This window comes from Eumetopias jubatus, unplaced genomic scaffold, assembly GCF_037043125.1.
Source record: "Eumetopias jubatus isolate StellerSeaLion01/CBP00866 unplaced genomic scaffold, mEumJub1_p1.0 scaffold_12, whole genome shotgun sequence".
NCBI lineage: Eukaryota > Metazoa > Chordata > Mammalia > Carnivora > Otariidae > Eumetopias > Eumetopias jubatus.
In genome coordinates, this window is record NW_028274818.1 from 71,230,368 (window position 1) to 71,250,000 (window position 19,633).

At 50.9% G+C, this 19,633-nt stretch overlaps 1 protein-coding gene across 2 annotated transcripts in view; it reads left to right on the plus strand.

The window, feature by feature from the left end:
- PDPK1 (3-phosphoinositide dependent protein kinase 1) overlaps window positions 1-19,633 on the plus strand; it is a 77,764-nt gene that overhangs the window by 38,076 nt on the left and 20,055 nt on the right. For both annotated transcript variants that reach the window (XM_028111945.2, XM_088017278.1), the window contains exons 5-8: window positions 3,343-3,487; window positions 4,243-4,340; window positions 15,248-15,323; window positions 19,432-19,500. In XM_028111945.2, coding sequence (XP_027967746.1) covers window positions 3,343-3,487; window positions 4,243-4,340; window positions 15,248-15,323; window positions 19,432-19,500 — 388 coding nt within the window. The remainder of the gene's footprint in view (window positions 1-3,342; window positions 3,488-4,242; window positions 4,341-15,247; window positions 15,324-19,431; window positions 19,501-19,633) is intronic.

Sequence of the window (19,633 nt, forward strand, 5' to 3'; positions counted from 1 at the left end):
AGAGAGGTCAGCTGTCAAATGGAGTTGCCTCGGGGCTTGTTCAGGCCTCAGTCTTGGCCTTAGTTCTTTCCCTTCAGCCATCCCGTATTCTCAGCTTGTGCCCCCACAAAGCTGGTCCCCGTAAGGGCTTGGCCTCCCCCCTCCACCCCCTCTCCCCCAGGCCTTCCCCTACTTCTCTCTACACAGATTCTTCTGGTTTAGAACTTTGCTCCATCGTGTTCCCCCTTCAGCACCATTTTCTGGCCTCATCAACTGTCAGCCAAATGTGTTCTTTTGCTTATTGAGAAGTTCTTGTTGAGTGCCAGGTCATGGGGATATGCTGGTGAAAAGGTGACCAAGGCTCAGCTCTCACAGGGTCTGCATTCCGTGGAGGAGTTAGATGCACGCAGAGCACGCACACCATCGGTGCCTGTGGAGTACACGTGAGGGAGGGAGCAGGGGCAGTGAGGGAGGTAAGAGGGTGAGGGGAGGTGCTGCTCCTGTAGCTCGGTGGTCTGCAGGGACATGGACTTCGGCCAGAGACCTGGGTGGAGCGAGGGCTGGAGTGCTTCTGTGCTGGTGGAGTGAAAAGGCTGGGCAGGGGCCAGCTTCTCCTCCCCTGGAGCCTGGCAGGAATTACGGATTTTCTTCTGAGTGTGCAGGAAGCCCCGAGGGGCTGGAGCAGAGTAGCCGTTTTCTGTGATCATGGCTGGTGCTGCACTGAAGGCTCTTGCAAGTGAGCCAGGCAAGGGGCAGTGCAGTCAAGGTGGCTCCTGGGTGTGGGGCTTTGGGGTCGGGGTGCACAGGGGTGCTGTGACTGAGTCGGGAGAGACCAGGCTGGAGGTGTGTGTGGCGTTGGCCTCCGAGGCATCTGTGGGCACCTGCTGCTGCTGGGTGCCTGCTGGCAGAGCTTGGTGAGGAGCCATGGCGGCGTGCAAACTGAGGGCTGGCTGGCTGGCCGCCGGAGGGCCCTCGGCAGAGAAGAGTTCCGAGGCCTGAGCCTGAGTCACCCCCGCACATACTGGCACGCAGGAGGCAGGGTGTTGCCGGTGAGCGGAGGACAGACCTCGGGGGCCGTGGGGCCAGGTGGTTTCCAGCAGGGGGTTGCTTGGCGGCCAGGTCAGGTGCTGCGGACTACTGGCCGAGTACCTAGGGCCTGGGTCTGCCCTGTGGAATGGCCCCTGTACACGTTGTTCTGGGGTGGGGAGGGGATTTCAGGAGACGGCGGTGAGGGGGTCCAGGCAGCACACACAGTGGGTTCTGCCCGGTGGTCCTGCCTTCAGTGGGGAGCAGTAAAGTGGTCTCATATTTAGAGGCATGTAGGGCAGAGAGGGGGCTCCTTGTTGGTTTGTTTAGGGGTTAGAGAATGTATGCTTCTGCCTGGCTCCTGCATCACCCCTGTCCCCACGACTCTGCTGTCACTGCTTATGGCCCTGAGGACAGTGAAGAGTCTTCTTCCTTCATGGCTGCTCGGTGTCTCTCTCACCTTTGAGGCCACCTTGACTGGCTGCTCATCATTGTGTGTCCCTTCTTGTGGCTTGGGGACAGGAGTAGTGCTCTAAGCCTTAGGCTGAGCTCCAGTTCTGTCCCTCCTTGGCTTTGTGACCTTGAGTCAGTTGCTTAACCTCTCTGGGCTAGGCTTTTTGCCAAGCACAGGCATTGAGCTTACTGGGCTCTTATCACTGGCTTGGTCTTTGCTCATCCTTCCAGGAATTCACCCATGTCATGGGAGAGAACGGCTTCCTCCTCGCTGCCCTGGGCCACTGGCTGTGCCAAGAGAGGGAGAAACATTCTAGGATGTCAAGGACCCAGGAGATGTGAGAGAGTACTTCAGGGGATGAGGAAAGTGTGTGGTTGGAGACAACATGGGCTTGGAGCCCGGACCCTCAAGAGTTGTCATGTTCAGAACCTTTGGTCACATTAGCTTCACAGCTGAGCGGAGAACTAGAAGTGTCCCTCACCCAGGAAACAGGAACTCAAGGAGTGGTCAGATATGGGGCAAACCCCATGAAGCTCAGGGAGGCGCTGTGCCTGTGCCGAGGCCGAGCCTCTAAGGTCTACTGCAGGCTCCTAAGCTCTCCTCAGTGCTAAGGTTCATGGCTAGTCCAGGTAGGGCTGCTGGCCCAGCCAGCGCCAAGCTACTGCTTCGGGGTGAGGCCAGAATCTGCAGGCCACTGGGGAGGAGGCCATGGACACCAGCCTTCCCTGCAGAGAAGACAGAGCAGGGCAAGCTGTGAAGGGGTCTGGCTGGGACCCTTTTCCTTCCCTGTGAGTAAGGTGTGTTTTCTTTTTTGCTTCAGGTTCCTGTTGTCCTAGTTGGAAGGGCTTGGGTGGCCACAGGTGGGGCTAAATCATGGACAGGTTTGGACAGCTTTGGTTGCTGGTCCCTTCCATCCTGGACTTGTCCTCACTGGCCTGCAGCATCAGACTCTGTCCTCGGTGGGAGACCGCAGTGCCCTGGCAAACAGAAGCCAGATGGAAGACCTTGAGCGCCAGCCACCCCTTCCTGCCCTCAGAGCCACTACCTAGGGCGGTGAGGACTCCTGTTACTGTGTCCCTTGGCTGCTAGGGAGCCGTGAAGTACCTGTAGGTTTCCATTTATAGGTGCAGGTGTTTGGTGCTTCCAAGAGGAAGCTGTTATATGGGATCCATTATTGTTTCAGTCTGTAATCCTTTTGGGAAGGGAGAATGGAAGCAAATCACAGCACAGTGGTGTCTGAGGGAAAGATACCTGTGTTTCTTGGTCTCTCCCCAGCGGGTGACCAATAAATAGATAGACTCAAGAAGATAATAAAATGGTATTTGTCTTATAAGACTTGTTACTTTATACTTGGACAGGAGCATGCATTTGAGAAACCTTTTATATGAATTGACTCTTAGCACACCATGGAATGCAGTTGGTGCTCAGTAAATGCTGTCTGTCCACTGTGGTGCGGGTTTGGAGGCTGAATTAGGATGGAGGGCCCCCTTCCCCTTGCTGAAGCCTGCTAAGAGGCATGTATGCCACGGGCTCTGGCCACTCTCTCTAGTGGCTTCCCTCCCTTGAGCCTGTGGGTGCCTTTGGGGATGGTGGGGTCCAGAAGGAGCAGTCAGGCCAAGGGGTGTGTGTCACTGTTCTTGGGGAGGAACCCATCCTGGGGCCCGGGCGTGGGGCTGGGGCCTGGGCGTGGGGCTAGGGCCAGGGAGTCCTATCAGCCCCGGCGGCTGTGGGTTTGATCACAACAGGGTCTGACCTGAAGAGGGACCACTGTCTGAGGCCATGGGTACCTTTGGTTTTCATGAATTAAAAGTATTCCTATTGGGCTGTAAGCTTAGATTTAAAAAAATGACTTTTTTTCTTTTCCTTAACAATGCGATATTTAGACTTTGGTCTTAGTTATGCCAAAAATGGAGAACTCCTTAAATACATTCGCAAAATTGGCTCATTCGATGAGACGTGCACCCGGTTTTACACGGCCGAGATGGTGTCAGCTCTGGAGTACTTGCATGGCAAGGGCATCATTCACAGGTACCACACCAGCTGCCTGTGGGCTTTGCTTCCCGGGCCTCGGGGTCAGCTCTGTGGGCTTTTCTGGAAGGGTGGGAGGCCTCCTTGTGAGAACTAAGGAGAAGTTGATGTCACCTGATGTTGAGACTCACGGGCCTCCCAGTACCAGGTGAAGTTGGCAGCCGGTGGCGCTCTGGGCTGTCCCCACTCGTGCTTTTAGTCCCCGCCTTAAGGCTCGCGGGCGCGCTTCTTTCTGATCTCCTTTTCTGTGACTCTCCGATATTGTCAAATCGAAAGTTCGTATGAGCTTTTTTGTTGTTGTTGCTGTTACAGATGGTTTTCTATTGTGGTGAAATACACATAACAAAATTTAACATTTTAACCTTTTTTTCTGGTTTTATTAAGAAACAATGAACATTGATCACTGTATATGTCAAAGGTGTACAACACGATGGTTGATTTATATATATTGTGAAATGATTACCTGACTACAATAAGTTTCAAAGATCTTTATGGGTTAAAAAATGATGGATTACACTTTAATAAAAAGTGTATTGAAAACGACATATGCGTTTATGAAGTAATGTAGTTTGAATCTACTCATTAGATGCAGTTGGATATTTGTTCAGTGTGAACTTTCTAGACTTACATTCTTGGTTGTTTGTCCATAAAGATTATAAGTATTCAGTTCATTTGTTTTCAGCAAAACTTAAAAGTGTGTAATAACATTGCTATTTAAATATTTCATCTCAAATGTACAAAATCTGCTTTCACAGAGACCTGAAACCGGAAAACATTTTGTTAAATGAAGACATGCACATCCAGATCACAGATTTCGGAACAGCAAAAGTACTATCCCCGGAGAGTAAACAAGGTGTGTGAGTGCCGTTTCTAGCACGTCCCAGTTCATTGCTTAAGATCAAAAACAGCTTCTTAGAAATGTGTTGAATGGCATTGTATTCATTGACAGTGACATGTTAGTCATACCTTTGCTGTTGTAAAGTAGACACTTAAGCTTTCATAGGGGCAGGCCCTGGCTTCTGTGGTGGCTCTGCCTGAAGGCCTGGGCAATTTGCGCCTGGTCTGGAGGGAAGGCTCTTCTGGGCGGTTTGTGGTTGGTCTGCCAGCCCCTCTCTACATGTTGGTGTCCCAGGTTCCTGTGAGTACCTGGGAGTGTCCGCTACGGCTCAGCCTCCCCAGTCCTAGAAGATGCTAGGGTGCCACATTTGTTCCTGGTCTTTTGTGCGGGAGCGTGGGGTCTATGGAGTCAGCTCCCAGCCCTCCCGTGTTGGCAGTGTGGGTTATAATTGTGAGAGCACTGTCCCTATGTCCCAGTGCCCGCCATCTGCCCGTCTGTCTCCCGTCCCCTGTGTGTAGTTGATCAGGCACGCCGATCATAGTGAGGTTCTGTGAAATTACAAAACAAGTGCGGGCTGACGTTTAGCCTGCTGCTCAAGTGCACATCTATAATTACAAACCCTCCTAATCACTGTTCCCCTAGGGTAATTCCTGGTGTTGGTTTGTGCATCATGACCACTCCATCACCTGAGGAGGAGTTGCTGACAGTAAAGTGGGCCAGAAGAGTCCTTTGGGGTGTCCTGGCTAGCCAGCGGGGACCTTAAAATTAATAAGGGACCTTGAAAATGAACCTTGAGTCAGGACACTTGTCCCGAACAGAGCCACCCTGAGCCTGGCCTGCGAGGCTGGGCATTGTGCTCGCCTCTGCCAGGGCTCGTGGGGACTCATGAGAGAGAAGGACTGGGTTCAGATGGAAGCACCCACCTCGCTACAGCTGCCCTCCTGTGGAGAGGGGAGCTGTGAGCCCCATGAAGCAGTGGGAGAGCCCTCTAGCTTGGCTGGGCAGGCCTTCTCTGCCTCAGGTTGAACTGAGGCCCCCTTAGTGAGCGGTCGCATGCAGGGCGGCTACCGGGCTGATGCCTGGGGTCCCCTCCTCCCAGCAGCGTCTGGCTGGGCCTCTGAATTCTCTTCCACAGGTTGCCTTGTCTTTGCTTCCCAGGTGCTCTTGAAGCCCCGTGTTTTCACTCTCAGGGTTATGGTGAAGATTCTGTTAGTTAGTGCCCTCCTGTTTATGCAGACACTCATTGAATCACCAAGACTGTGTCTTGGATTTGGGAACTTCTCTGAGAATCCTAGGGCGCCACTCTTTGGAGCCAAAACAAAACTTGCAATCAAGGAAGACACTTTTATTTCTCAACAAATTTCAGTCCTGGTGCCACTCGCCCGCCTTTTGCATTTCCCTTTCCTGCCTTCCCACCTTGGGGGGATGTCCTTTGGGCACTTGTCAGATGCCCTGAAATCTTGATCTACTTGATTCATTCCTATAGCACAGTAACATCGTTTTTGTGGATACAGTGTAACCCATAGCCATAAGCATTGTCCATGACCCAGGTGAACTGAACAAGAACTGCCATGGCCCCATTCTTGTCATCTCATGTGTGACTTCCCATGGGGCCCCCCAGTCAGCCTCAGGAGCCATCCCCCTCGCAGTCTGCTCTGTCAATTTTTCCTCCGTGCGCATTCTCTTTAGAATCTTGATACTCGGCACAAGCTAGTCCTGTTAACTTGTAGCCATTTAGAAAATAGAAGAATTTAAATGCATTGGTGAAATAGTGAAATAAACCTGCGTTTCTTTCTAGAAGTAGAAGTCTAAAAGTCCTTACACTGTGAACCAGGGAGAGCTGCTCGTATATATGGATGAGTTGGCTGTTTTTTTTCCTTCTTAGGGAAAGAGGGAAACACATGTATAATTGTGAGTGATTCACTTTAGTGACTTGCTCTCACTTTCTGTTTGAAGTAGTTCAGAATCTTAGAATTTATTCTTGCATTAGGTTTTAACTTTCTTACAGAGATGGTTTCCCGAAGACCTCTTAAGCTTGCAGAGAGCAAGCGTTGGTGGGAACATGACCCAGGCTCCTTAACTATACTGTGCGCATGAGCTTGTTTCACCCTCATAGCAAGAGGCAGGTTGTCTTGTCTTCCCAGACCTCTGTCCCAGTGGGTTGTTCCTGTGTCTCTCTCACTGCTTCCTGTGGGGTCAGAGTGGCCGCATGGTTGTGAGGGGCAGGAATAGGAAACAGGTAGCTGTTGAGGAGGGTGTGTGGGATTGATGAGGACTTCCTGGATCAGAGGACTTGTGACTTCTAACCTAACAAGGGTCCCACAGACCTATCCAAGTGGGGGCAACTTAATCATGCAGAGGAAGCCTCTTGTCTGTGGCTGTGTCACTGGCCTTTGCCTCTTTGTAAGAGGTTTGGGGAGCTCAGGAGGCCACAGAGGTTCAGACTTAGGGTTTGTGTCTGGAAACCTGTGTCTTGAGCTGTGTTGGCCTTTTTGGTGTGTAGCCAGATGTGGAGGTTCCACTCACCAAACAGGAGGGGAGGGCTGGTAGGTATTGGGGGCAGGTGACAGGAGAGGGGATGGGGGGAGGAGGCTGGAGAGCCGAAGTCACTTCTGTCACTCACTCCAGCTGTACCTTCTGTGGATGGCCATCATCCTGACCCTCAGACCAGTGTTGCCCCCCTCTCGCTTTGCTGTGGACTCTGGACCCTGCCCCAGCGCTCCTGCTTTCCCCCCAGTGTAGCAGGAGCAGGACAGCTCCACCCACCCCAAAAGCAGAGGTCACATGTTAGAGGAGAAAGTCGAGTTCCTGTACTTACACCACCAGATAAAACTCTTTACATCAAGAAATGGTTTACTCTGGTCTTCTCAGTATCGGTATTTGTTTAGTCATAGCTATGATAAATGCAGTTGGTTATTTTTTTCTTCTTAACACAGAGTACTTGCTTTTTGTAAAATTCAAACCTTGCGTGTGACCTGATTTCCACCATCATCAATTTGTTTTCTCAGTAAATATTTCAGTATTTATTACTAAAATATAAAGTTTCTTTTAAAAAATATGACTACACAGGGCACCTGGATGTCTCAGGTGGTTAAGTGTCTGCCTTCAGCTTGGGTCATGATCCCGGGGTCCTGGGATCAGGCCCCACATCGGGCTCCCGGCTCAGCGGGGAGCCTGCTTCTCCCTCTCCCTCTGCTTCTCCCCCTGCTCATGCGTGTGCGCGCTGTCTCTCTCTCTATATATATCTCTGTATCTCAAATGAATAAATAAAATCTTTAAAAAAAAATGACTACAATAGCAAACCATTTTCATACATGAGAAACTAACAGTAATTCATTTATATCCCAAAATACTGTGTTAAATTTCCAGTTGTCATAATTCTACATCATAATTTTTCTGGTGGTTATCTACTTGAATGAGGATTCAAATTAATCTCCACATTGGGCTTAGCTAATTTGTTTCTTAAATTTCTTTTTCACCCTTTATTTTTTCCCTATTTTTTCCCTTGTAGTCTGTTGAAGAAACCAGGTCATTTGTCTTAGTTTCCTGGAGTTTCCTGATTGCACCTCTTTGGAGTCATGTAACAATGTTCCTGTCCCCTCTGCGCTGGAAATGGGAAGTTAGATCTGGCCCCTTGATCACATGCACATTCAGTGTTCTCACACCAAAGGCTGGGGTGTGTTCTCCATTAGGACACTCATAACACTCCGTCATCTCTCTCTGTGATGTCAACAGCCCTTTATAACCATAATGGCCTAGATCCATTAATTCTCTAGAGAATGCAGAATGATCATAGCCTAATTCCTTCGTTCATGGGCTGGAATTCTTTGAAGAAAAACGTCCCCATAGCAATTATTTGGTTAACTACAGTGGTATTGACTAAGGGGGAAGAACAGGATAAATGCTTACTTTCCTTTCCCCTTTATTTGCCACTTGTGAAAACCTTCAGCAGGTTCACTGTCCTCCTTCAGTGTTGACGGGTTCATCGAAAACATGATTTACCCCTTCCTTGCACCATACGCAAAAGCTAACTCCGAAGTTAACTTGGCTAGACCAGAGATGTGAATGTATGTAGAATGCAGAAACTGAAACTCTTGAAAGGAAGTGTAGGTGTAAATCTCCATGACCTTGGGTTAGGCAGTGAGTGGTTTCTTAGATACACCGCCTAAAGCATGAGCAACAGAAGAGAAATAGACTGCATCCAGTTGGGAAACTTTTGTGCTGTGTTACCGTTCAGAAAGTGAAATGGGAAAAAATACCTCCAAATCCTATATCTTAAGGGACTTATACCCAGAATGTATAAAGAACTCGTAACTCAAGAAATAAAATGAAATAAAAATTTAAAAGTGGGTACAGGGTCTGAATAGATGTTTCTCCAAAGAAGACAGACAAATGGCCTATAAACACACGAAAAGATGCTCAAGGTCATTGGGAAGTGGCAGATCAAAAGCACACTGAGCTACCGCTTCTGGGACACCTGTGATCAAAATGACAGACTGTGATGACAAGCCTTAGCAAGTGTGTCGAGGGACCGAAGCCCTCGTGTTCTGCAGGCGGGAATGTGAAATGGTGCAGTCGCTCTGGAAAGCAGGCTGGCAGCTCCTCCAGAGGTTAGCCATGGTTACCTTGTAACTCAGCAGTGGTACTTGCCAGGGCAGACCCAAGGGAGCAGAAAACATGTTCACAGAAAAAAGGTGTACAGGAATGTTGTGAGCAGCTTTCTGTATGCTAGCCAGAACGTGGAGACAACTCCAGTGTCCATCAGCTGATCATGCACATGGGTAGACAGAATGTGGTCGGTCCTCACAGGGGAGTATGATTCTGTCTTTAAAAGGAGTGGCCTTCTGGTACTCGCAGCGTTGATGGGCCTTGTAGCCTTGTGCTGAGTGAAGGCCCGCGGTGGGGGTGTCACCATCACAATGGTATTAAGTCCTCTGGCCCCTCAGGGTGGGGTGTCTTTTTATTCAGGTCTTGTCATTTCTTTCAGAAATCTTTTTTGGTTTTCAATGTATAAGCTTTGCACTGTTTTTAGTAAATCCCTAAGTATTTTATTTTTGAGGCTATTGTAAGTGGAATTGTTTTCCACATTTCATTTTCAGATTGTTCACTGCAACTATATAGAAATACATTTGATTTTTGTGTCCTGCGGCCTGGCAGAATTTGCTTCTTAGTTGTGATAGTTTTTTGTTTGTTTGTTTTTTAAGATTTTGTTTATAGACAGAGAACACAGGCAGAGTAGCAGGCAGAAGGAGAGGGAGAAGGAGGCTCCCCGCTGAGCAGGGAGCCCGATGCGGGCCTCCATCCCAGGACTCTGGGATCATGACCTGAGCCGACTGAGCCACCCAGGCGCTCCGCTGTGATAGTTTTTTAATGAATTCCTCAGAATTTTCTGCATGTAAGATCAAGTCATCTCTGATTCAAGATGGTTTTACTTTTTCCTTTCCACTCTGGATGTCTTTTATCTCTTCTTGCCCACCTGCCCTGGTAGGACCTCCAGGACCTTGTGGAGTGGGCGGGGCCAGAGCAGGTGTCCCTTGTCTTGTTCCTGATCTTAGGGGAGAAGCTTCAGTCTCTCACCATCGAGTGGGATGCTCGCCGCGGGGTTTTCCTAGACGCCCTCATCAGGTTGAGGAGGTTCCTTTCTCTTCTTACTTTGTGACGTATTTTTGTCATGAAGGAGTGTTGAATTTTTATTAGATCCTTTTTCTGAATCTGTTGAGATGATTATGTGGTTTTTCCCCTTATGCTAATGATATATAGTATATTTATTGATTTTTATATGTTGAACCACCCTTGTATTCCTGGGATAAACACTGCTTGGTCATGGTGCAGACTCCTCTTGATGTATTGCTGCATTCAGCATGCTCATCTTCTGTCCAAGAGGTCAGCCCATTTTATGGAGTGCGTTTGCTGTGCTTCACTTGGGGGCTTATGGGTACGATATGAGCATTCTGCTGCACTTCCAGCTTTGAAGAGGGTATAGGTGTCTTCGAACCTCAGAGACACTTCTTGAGGTCCCTCCTTCCTCGCTGGCACTTCTGAGTCCGAGGTGGTGGCCAGAGTGTTCCACGGCCCAGGATGCTGGTCAGTTTCTTTGAATCACTTTCAGGGTGGAGACAACAACCCAGCCCAAGACCCTCTTCTTTTACCCTGACCCTGTGGCCTACTTCCAGTGGGTCAGTGGCGTGGAAACGGCAGCATTTTGGCCAGTGCTGGGTTCTGGACCTGGTTTTCTAACTGGTGGAGCAGTTTGGCCTTCGGTTCATCTCTGAGCCTCTGGGGGGAGGGAACTAGGTTATCTGTGCATTTCTAATGCTCTCTGGGGCTCTTACCCTGGTGTCATGCATAGAAGTTGGCTGTCTGTGAAGCTGAGAGGAGAAAGTTGCTTATTTTTCCTAAACTTTCAGTGAAATTGAACATTTCCCTTAATTATGAAGGTAGGCAACAAATGTCTGCTGTCAACAGGAGCAGTCAGGTGTTTCTCTGTTCCATTACGGTTGTCACAGATTCCTTTTTTTTTTTTTTAGATTTATTTATTTACTTTAGAGCACGCACAAATTGGGGGAGGAACAGAGGGAGATGGGGAGAGAGAATCTCCAGCAGACTCCCCACTGAGCTCAATCCCACAACCCTGAGATATTACCTGAGCCAAAATTGAGTCGGACCAGTCAACCGACTGGGCCACTCAGATGCCCCCGCCCCCAGCTTTTTTTTTTTTTTTTAAGATTTATTTATTTGAGAGAGATTGAGTGTGAGTGCACACCCACGCTAGCGCCAGTGGGAGGAGCAGCAGAGGGAGAATCTCCCCTAGACTCCCCGCTGAGCATGGAGCCTGCCGTGGGCTCCATCTCACTACCCTGAGATCATGACCCTGAGCTGAAACCAAGAGTCAGAGGACACTCAGCAGACCGAGTCCCCCAGGCGCCCCCATGGTTGTCACAGATTCTTGATCTGTCATGCGCCCCGTTGCTGCTTTAGAGTTACCGTATTGTTAGACTTGCCAGATCTTATTACTCTGATAAAGAAAATCATGTACTGTTACATCACACTGTCACTGCTTTAATACTTTGGTATTTTCATCCTTTGTCCTCCTGCGTATTTGTTATGCCTTTAGAACATCATTCTGAGGGGCGCCTGGGTGGCTCAGTCATTAAGTGTCTGCCTTCGGCTCAGGTCATGATCTCAGGATCCTGGGATCGAGCCCCACATCGGCCTCCCTGCTCAGCGGGAAGCCTGCTTCTCCTTCTCCCACTGCTTCTATTCCCTCTCTCTCTTGTGTCTCTCTCTGTCCAATAAATAAATAAATAAATAATCTTTAAAAAAAAAAAAAAAAAACATCATTCTGAGGGCAGCCCTGTTCTTTTCCATGTGCTAGAGGAGTCATTCATCTCATGACTAACAAGAGAGCTCCTGTCCTCGGGGGTGATTTTGTACCTCCCTGGGGACTCGGAGTCCCGCCTCTAAAAAGGTGGGCATGGGCTCCTGGGTGAGAGGAAGCAGCAGGTGTCATGGGAGACAAGCCGACCCAGGTCCAGAAAGCCTACAACAACCACACAGCCCTAATGACATCATGATTCACTGTTCAAAGCCCAGCCGTGGGCAGGGGTGGGAATGGTGTATATGTTTTAGACTTTATTTGGTGCATCATGTAGCTATTTAAAGGCACAACACCTCTATATATTGTTTGATAGCCTGAATTATTTAATTATGCGTAAATACATCTTTCCATACAAAAATACGTTTTTAGAACTTTTTAATAAAAGCATTAAAAAAAATCTCAGGGGCACGTGGGTGGCTCAGTCGGTTGGGCGTCAGCCCTCGGCTTGGGTCGTGATCCTGGGATTCTGGGATCGAGCCCCATGTGGGGCTCCTTGATCAGCGGGGAGCCTGCTTATCCCTCTCCTTCTGCACTACCTTGCTCTCTCTCAGGTAAATAAATAAAATCTTAAAAAATAAAATAAAACAAATCGCAGAAGCAACGCATGTTTACTATGCAGAATGGACACACAGTAGACGCAGTGAATTACCAAGTGGGGCTCCCGGGGTCCGTGTCGTCCTGCTGCCCGTGCTGGATCCGTCCTTGAGGATCAGGTGCCAGGAGTGGAGTTGCTGGCTCAGAGGGCAAGTTTGTTCTCTATGAATTTTGATGCTTTTTGGAAAATTGCTCCCCTGAAAATGACTCCCTTCCGTATCCCCACCCGTAGCGCTGTGTGTGTCTTCTCAAATCTTTGCCAACAGTGTGTATTTCCTTTTTTATCTTTGCTGATTTGATAGGCCATCATGTTTTCATTTGCATTTCTTTGATTCATTGCATCATTGAATGGTTTCATTTGGTTTTGGCTCTGGGTTTCTTTTTTCCTCTTATGAATCACCTCAGTGTTCTTGGCAGTATCACTCAGGATCCTGGCAGGATGCAAATGCAGCCACAAAGTCTTTACATGAAAATAACGAAGGGAGCAGTTACAGAGAGCAGGGCCGAAGAAGCAACAGGGCTGGATCCCTACAGGGGTCCTGTGAGCCTCTCCGGCCTGGGCAGGTCGGGGGCATCCCAGTGGGAGAGGGGTGTGGCGTGGAGTGAGGCAGGAGGAGTAACAGCCATGGCTCTCCTCTGCCCCCCTCTGGGGGCTCCTGCTGACTCTAGGGCTGTAGTACCCAGGATCCCCCCACCGGAGCATCAAGGAGGACAGAGAACACGTTTGGGGACACATGGGGAAGAGTGAGCACACTGGCTTCGTCCGTGTCTTCTTCCTGGGCATCTGCCTCAGAGGCCTTTGGACAGCAGTCAGGAGGTCTCCCCTGCAGTGAGCCCCTGCCACTTTAAGGCCTCCCCAGGGATGGTGAGCGGGGACACGATGGCCTCTCTCAGCCCAGACGCCACGTGCTGCATTGGTGTGCCTGGGCGCCCTGGTTTCCGTTTGCATTTTAATTCAGGTGTTGTGTTATTTATATCCATAATACTGTCAAGAATTTTGTAGACAGACCAAACATAGGTCTGCTGTGTTTTGTCCCAGGAAGCTGTAACCTCAAGTCATTTCTCTGTCAGGACCAGTCTGAGGTGCCCAGTAAAGAGCCTGCAGTCAAGTGCAGAAGGAGAAGGTTGCTTCCCCCGACTTAACACACACACAGCCGCGCAGGAAAGACGAAGGCACGTTCAGCTGTTCTCCCTTCCCCAGCTCCCCCTTCCTCCAGAACGTCCCAGAACGGAGCTGGCTCCTCCTGTTCTGTTTAGGGCCGTGTCTTCAGAGGGTCGGAGAGCGCCGTCCTAGGGAGGCTGCATGGAGGCCACCGAGGGCCTGGGGAACGTGTGGGGCTGGAGAGCTCCTGCTGTTTGCAGCCTGTGGGATGCTTAGCTGCAGCCCTGGTATCTGCGTACTAGGTGAGCAGAGCTCCCTTCTGCCCCTGTTGTGCCAGCTGGAAATGTCTCCCAGCGTTGCCTGGTGTCCCCTGAGGGCCTGTCTGTCCCCAGCTGAGAACCCTGCATAGAGAAGTTCAGACACTTGTCAGTAATCCCACTGGGCAGGACCCTGCACGGGGCTGGTCTCTACTTTCTGTGTCCCCGGTTTCAGAAGTGGCCTGGAGGTCTGGCGACCATTCGCTGGTAGGTGTGTTGCTGTGATGTTTTACTTCTTAGGTCGGTTCAGGAAGATATGTTCTTAGGGACAAATACTTTCTAGCAGGGATTATTAAAGATAATGAGAAAAAGGACCGTGTAATCTGCGAAAGGGTCAGGCTTGTGCGCCCGAAGCAACCGTGGTTAGGTCTCCTGTCTGCCACGGGGTGCTGGGACAGGAGACAGAGCCGTGCTGGAACCTGGTGCTGGGAAAGGTGGTCTTCTCCTCCAGGGGCCTGTCCAAGCAGGACCAGAGCCTTGCCAACAGCTGTTCGGTGTGGGTAGAGGGTGCTGTCTATGTGGGGCTGGGTGTGGAAGGCCGTGCATGGTAGGTCATGGCAAGTGATGGCGGGGGGTGTCGCCCGGTAAGTGTCAGGGGTGACGCAGCATTTCACATGCTCCTAAGAGAAGGGTTTTGCTCTCAGACAGTGGGCACTTGTCACATGGGAATCCCAGTCCTGTGTCTATTGGTCACAGGGAAAGGTGGAGTGACTCTGCTGTCCTGCATATTGGAGGACGCCCCATGTAGATGCCTCAGGAGCCATGTGGTAGAGAGGCCGGCTCCTGCCCAAAGTGCCGCCCTCTCGGGGCTGCTTGGCTGCTCTTGAGCGCCTGAGGGCCTTGAGGGCCACTGGGGTGACTCGGGTGTTGTTGCATCATCTGTTTTGTGACGGGTGGGTCCAGAGGGTCCTGCTGTCACTGACCCTAGGAGTCTGTGGGTTGAGCTTGGCGAACCTGGTGTTGCAAATCCAGTACCAGAGGCGGCAGGGTGTTTGGAAGTTTCCCTGGCCAGAACTCCTGGGTCTCACTCCCTTTATCGCCCCTAACCTCCGTGAGCTGTTTGTTAGGGGGCGCGTAGCCTGCATGGGGTCGGGTTCGTTCCCATATCTCTGCATTTCCCGTCTCTGCCTGCTGTTTTAGGCACCACAGGTCCAGGAGTGAACCAAACAGACAAGCCCCCTGTCTTCAGGATGCTCCCAGCTAACAGGAGGCTGGGCGAACGTCTCTAGTGTGTCCGTGAGAGGTGCCCAGAGGACTGCGGCGGGCTGGCGTGGAGGGACTGCCCTGGCAGGGCTGGTGTCACAGAGTGGGTGACCTTTGAGCCAGCCTTTAGAGGAGAGAGCCCCAAGAAGGGGGTTTGAGGGGAGGGCCCTGGACAAGTCAGTCCAATTCCAGGGGACTAGTGCTGTGACCGAGAGCTCAGTTACGCCTTGTGAACCATGACGTCCTGATGGGTGTGCATCCACGGTGCAGTGTTGGTAAATGCTTGTGTCTCAGCGTGACCTTTCTCCCTTTTTTCTCTTCTCATCAGCTAGGGCCAACTCGTTTGTAGGAACAGCCCAGTATGTGTCTCCAGAGCTGCTCACGGAGAAGTCGGCCTGTAAAAGGTAACTCACTTTCATCTGATGCAGGATATTTTCATTTCACTACAGTAGCTCTTACCTTCGTTTTTTCATGCACGGTTAAGAGAGTGCCTTTTATGGCTTTTATCAGTATCTTTCTTGGATAACCTGTGTGCTCCTTTATTCTTTGTTATACTTCCTGGGGCTGTTGTTGCTTGATGCTTTGAGATTTGATCTTGTTCCTTTAGGAGCAACTATTCAGTGGGGGAAAAGTGTGGCCAGGAGGTCTGTATTCCTTGCCGTGTCCCTGAGCTCTGGGATCCATAGCGCTGCCTCCAGCTGGTGCCCCCTGGCGGTGGCAGCGGCAGCAGGTCAACTCTAGAAAAACTGGCTCTGCAGAGTGTGGGGAGAGGCCCGGAAGGCAGCCCGTGTGGGAGGGGGTGGAGCTGGTTTCCCAGCCAGGGCCCAGCCAGTGCGAGCCATCCCTCCCCAGTGCTTAGAACCGGCACAGGCCTGGAGCCACAGGGTCGAGGGCCTGAGTGGGGGCCTGAGTTTTGAAAATGAGAGGTGCATAGGTGAGGTTCTGCTCGCAGGAACAGAGGTCTGGAGAGTGAAGAGTCAGCAGCAGGGCAGCAGGAGAGAAGGGGATGGGGGTGCTGATGGCCAGGAGCAGGGAGAAGTCAGGAGAGCGGTCATGGGCGGGCCTGAGGCAGGCGGAGGATGGAAAGGTAGCAGTAGAGTCTGGGGTCTCAGTGTTGAGAGCTGTTCCAGATGACAAGTTCTGTGGCTGGAGCTTTTCTGTGGCTCCTTGATGCTGGTGACGGAGGGTGGAGGGGCTCCCCTGGGTTGACTGAGGGCTGCGCCGTCAGTGTCCTGTACTGGCCGGCTGCAAGGAGCCACTTTCCTGAGAGAGCCCTGCCAGAAGTGGCAGAGGAGTGAGTGGTTCTGGGGGCGGCTCTGTGTTTCTGAGTGTGACTGCTTTTTGAAAACTCCCTAGGGGTTGGAGCCGCAGGGCGCACATGAAGGTGGGTGGGCCTCTTAGCAGTCTCTGGGTTCTTTGTTTTTGTTTTTTTAATCTTACTCAATCCACAGAATCTGAACTCTTCCTGTGGGTCAGACATTGTTGTAGGGCAGGGCTTCTTAGCTGGGACAGTTCTGCCCCTCAGGGCACGTTTAGCCCTGTCTGGACACTTTAGGTGTCACCACTTGGCAGGAGTGGGAAGGGAGTGCTATTGGCGCCTGGTGGGTGGAGGCCAGGGACACTGCTCAGCCTGGTGAGATGCAGATAACAGCTCCCCAGCAAGACTGAATAGGCTCCTGGTGTCCACAGTGCCGAGGCTGGGCGGTGGGTGCTGCGGGCCAGATTCTCGAAGCGGGTGTCATGGCTGCCTATGGGCTAGCTTTTCCTCAATTTGGGGCTTTTAGGATGAAGTAGCCCTTTAGCACTGATGGGGGAAGGCTTCCAGGCTCTACTGGGTGAGATAGGAAGGGAGAGTGGCCACTGCCTTCTGTGTGAAAACTGGAAGGAGCATGTCTACCCACGTTCACTTGCCCGTCATTTAAACTCTCCTGGGTGGGTGCGCTGGCAGTGGGGGCAGTGGCCCTCTGGGGGCGTGAGGGGGTAGCTCTGTGAGGGAGACGGCATTGTGTATCTTTTTATGCTTCGAAATGTGTAAGTTGTGATATTTATTCGAAAATAGTTAAGATTTGTTTTCTGATTCTAAAAGTGATAACCTGTGTATTGTAAAGAATTCTTAGAAAACGTGGAGGATACAAGAGCAAGGAACACTCAAGAGTCTGCAGCCCACTTACAAACACCAGTGTCTTTGCAGTTAGTTATTTCTGTGTGTCTTCTGTATGTTCACGTGACTTCTGTTCAGCTTGAGCCCTGTTTCTTGGGATTACGCAGTCAGCATCTCCCGTGTCCCTGAAGTCATCTGTAGACATCTCTGACACTGTGTGCTTCTGGCACATGGATTTACTGTAGGTCATTGAGCTCTTCCTTTATTGTTGGCTCTGAGGTGCTTTTCATTTACGTAGCACGATCTGGCGTGACTGCCACGTGCCGCACATGCCAGGCCCTGGGGAGGAAGGGCGCCCCTGTGTGTCCTGAGTCTGCGGGGGGCTGCCTCACGGTCCTCTGCTTGGATTGCAGGAAGTGGAATGACTTGGTCTAACTTAGCATTTTAAAAATCCTTGGTACAGGGCGCCTGGGTGGCTCAGTTGGTTAAGCGACTGCCTTCGGCTCAGGTCATGATCCTGGAGTCCCGGGATCGAGTCCCACATCGGGCTCCCTGCTCAGCAGGGAGTCTGCTTTTCCCTCTGACCCTCTTCCCTCTCGTGCTCTCTATCTCTCATTCTCTCTTTCTCAAATAAATAAATAAAATCTTTAAAAAAATAAAAAAATAAAAATCCTTGGTACATACTGCTTGCCAGAAATAATTACACCGACTTCCTTCTTTAGTTTTTATTGTATTAAAAAACCATCTCAAATGGTAGGAGAGCTGCTGGTGATAAACATTCAGATAATGCACAGGAATGAGAAGAGCCCAGGCCCAGCTGTGCGGACGCTTCCTGGAGGCGGCAGCCCGCGCATAGCCGCCCGCTCAATCTCTGGCGGCTGCCACTGCCAAGGGCCAGGGCTTTTCTGTTGGCGTCTGTCTTGTGTGGCTCCCCATTTTCACTAGACTGGATAGTAGAGAAAACCAAGTGTAAAACTAGTTACTAGGTAGAATGTAGGTTCGGGTTTTTTTTGTTTGTTTGTTTTTTTAAGATTTTATTTATTTGACAGAGAGACACAGCAAGAGAGGGAACACAAGCAGGGGGGGTGGGAGAGGGAGAAGCAGGCTTCCCGCCGAGCAGGGAGCCCGATGCGGGGCTCGATCCCAGGATCTTGGAACCATGACCTGAGCCGTAGGTAGACGCTTGATGACTGAGCCACACACAGGCGCCCTTGTAGATTCATTTTTTAAATGCCCTTCACTCCACTTGCATGTTGTGCCTCAGATTTCTGATCTGTTGTATGTTTTAACACACGTCACGTGCCCTTCCTGCCCCCGGCACTGCGGCTGGCCTGACCCTTCCACCCGCACCTTACAGTCTCATCTCCTGAATGGAAGGCCATGGCCTCTTCCAAAAGCTGGTTGTATGCAGCAGCCCATGAGCCCTTGTACATTCAGGGCTCGGGGGAGGCAGCTGGCGGTGCGGGACAAGTTGCATCTGGATGATTTTGTAGTGCTGAGCTGGGAGTAGAATGAAAAATTTCCAGGGGCGCCTGGATGACTCAGTTGGTCAAGGGAGAGACTTGTGTTCTCTCTCTCTGTCAAATAAATAAAATCTTAAAAAATTAAAAAAGGGGAAAAAAAAATTTCCAGAGGAAAGAAAATATGAAAGTTGATGTCAGCCATGAGCTCCAAGAAGGCACTGAGGGGCGAGAGTGAGCAGGGCAGGGTGGGAAGGGGGCGGCGACATCACAGGCGAGAAGAGCATCCCCTCCAGGGTCCCTGCTAGCTGGTTCTGGAAACAGCTTAGGGAAGTTTAGAACTGCTTCTTTTAAAATGTGGAATTAAAATATTTATGAAGGAGGGGTATGGCTTTTCACAAGTTCAAGAAGGGACAGAGTTAAAGCTTGCTTTGTGCACATCCTGTGGAGTGTCTCATTTGGCCCCTTGGCTTGCATCTGTGTTCTGCGGGTAAACGCTGAGTGAGTTGTGAGAGAATCTAAGTTGATCTGTCGCTGTACGGACCTGCAGTGAGTGCCGGGAGCCCCCTTACCAGCGCCACCACCTGCTGCCCAGAGCTGGAAGAAGGTGCTTCTCTGTCACTGTCAGGAGTGACCTCTGCTATCTCTTCAGGTCCACATGGGCGCTGTGAGACAGTTGGGAGCCCCCCGGCAGTGGCGGGGCTGTGAGAATGGCTGCATGGCCTGGCCAAGTAGTGCCTGCTGTGTGGTGAGACTCTCCGAGTCCAGGTCCCCAGGGAGGCCCCCTCAAGAAGGACCCTGAGCAGGTTCCTACCCTCACACTGACCTGGTTTTAAAGAAGAGAAGTAGATCAGAGATGGGGCAGTACGAACCAGTAGGGCAGAAGTAAACTGTGCTTGTCACGAACATTTTACAAACGTCGTTCTTCTCTGTTTTTCCCCTCCCTTAAAGTTCAGACCTTTGGGCTCTCGGATGTATAATATACCAGCTTGTGGCAGGACTGCCGCCTTTTCGAGCGGGGTAAGACCACCTATCACCCCCAAGCCCATCGCAGCAGCTGCAAGAGAGGTGGGAGGGGGCAGCCGCCAGGGCTTGGCCAGGGCTGGGCCAGGGTTCGGGGACTTCTGCAGCGGCGTCTCTGCAGGAGAGAGGG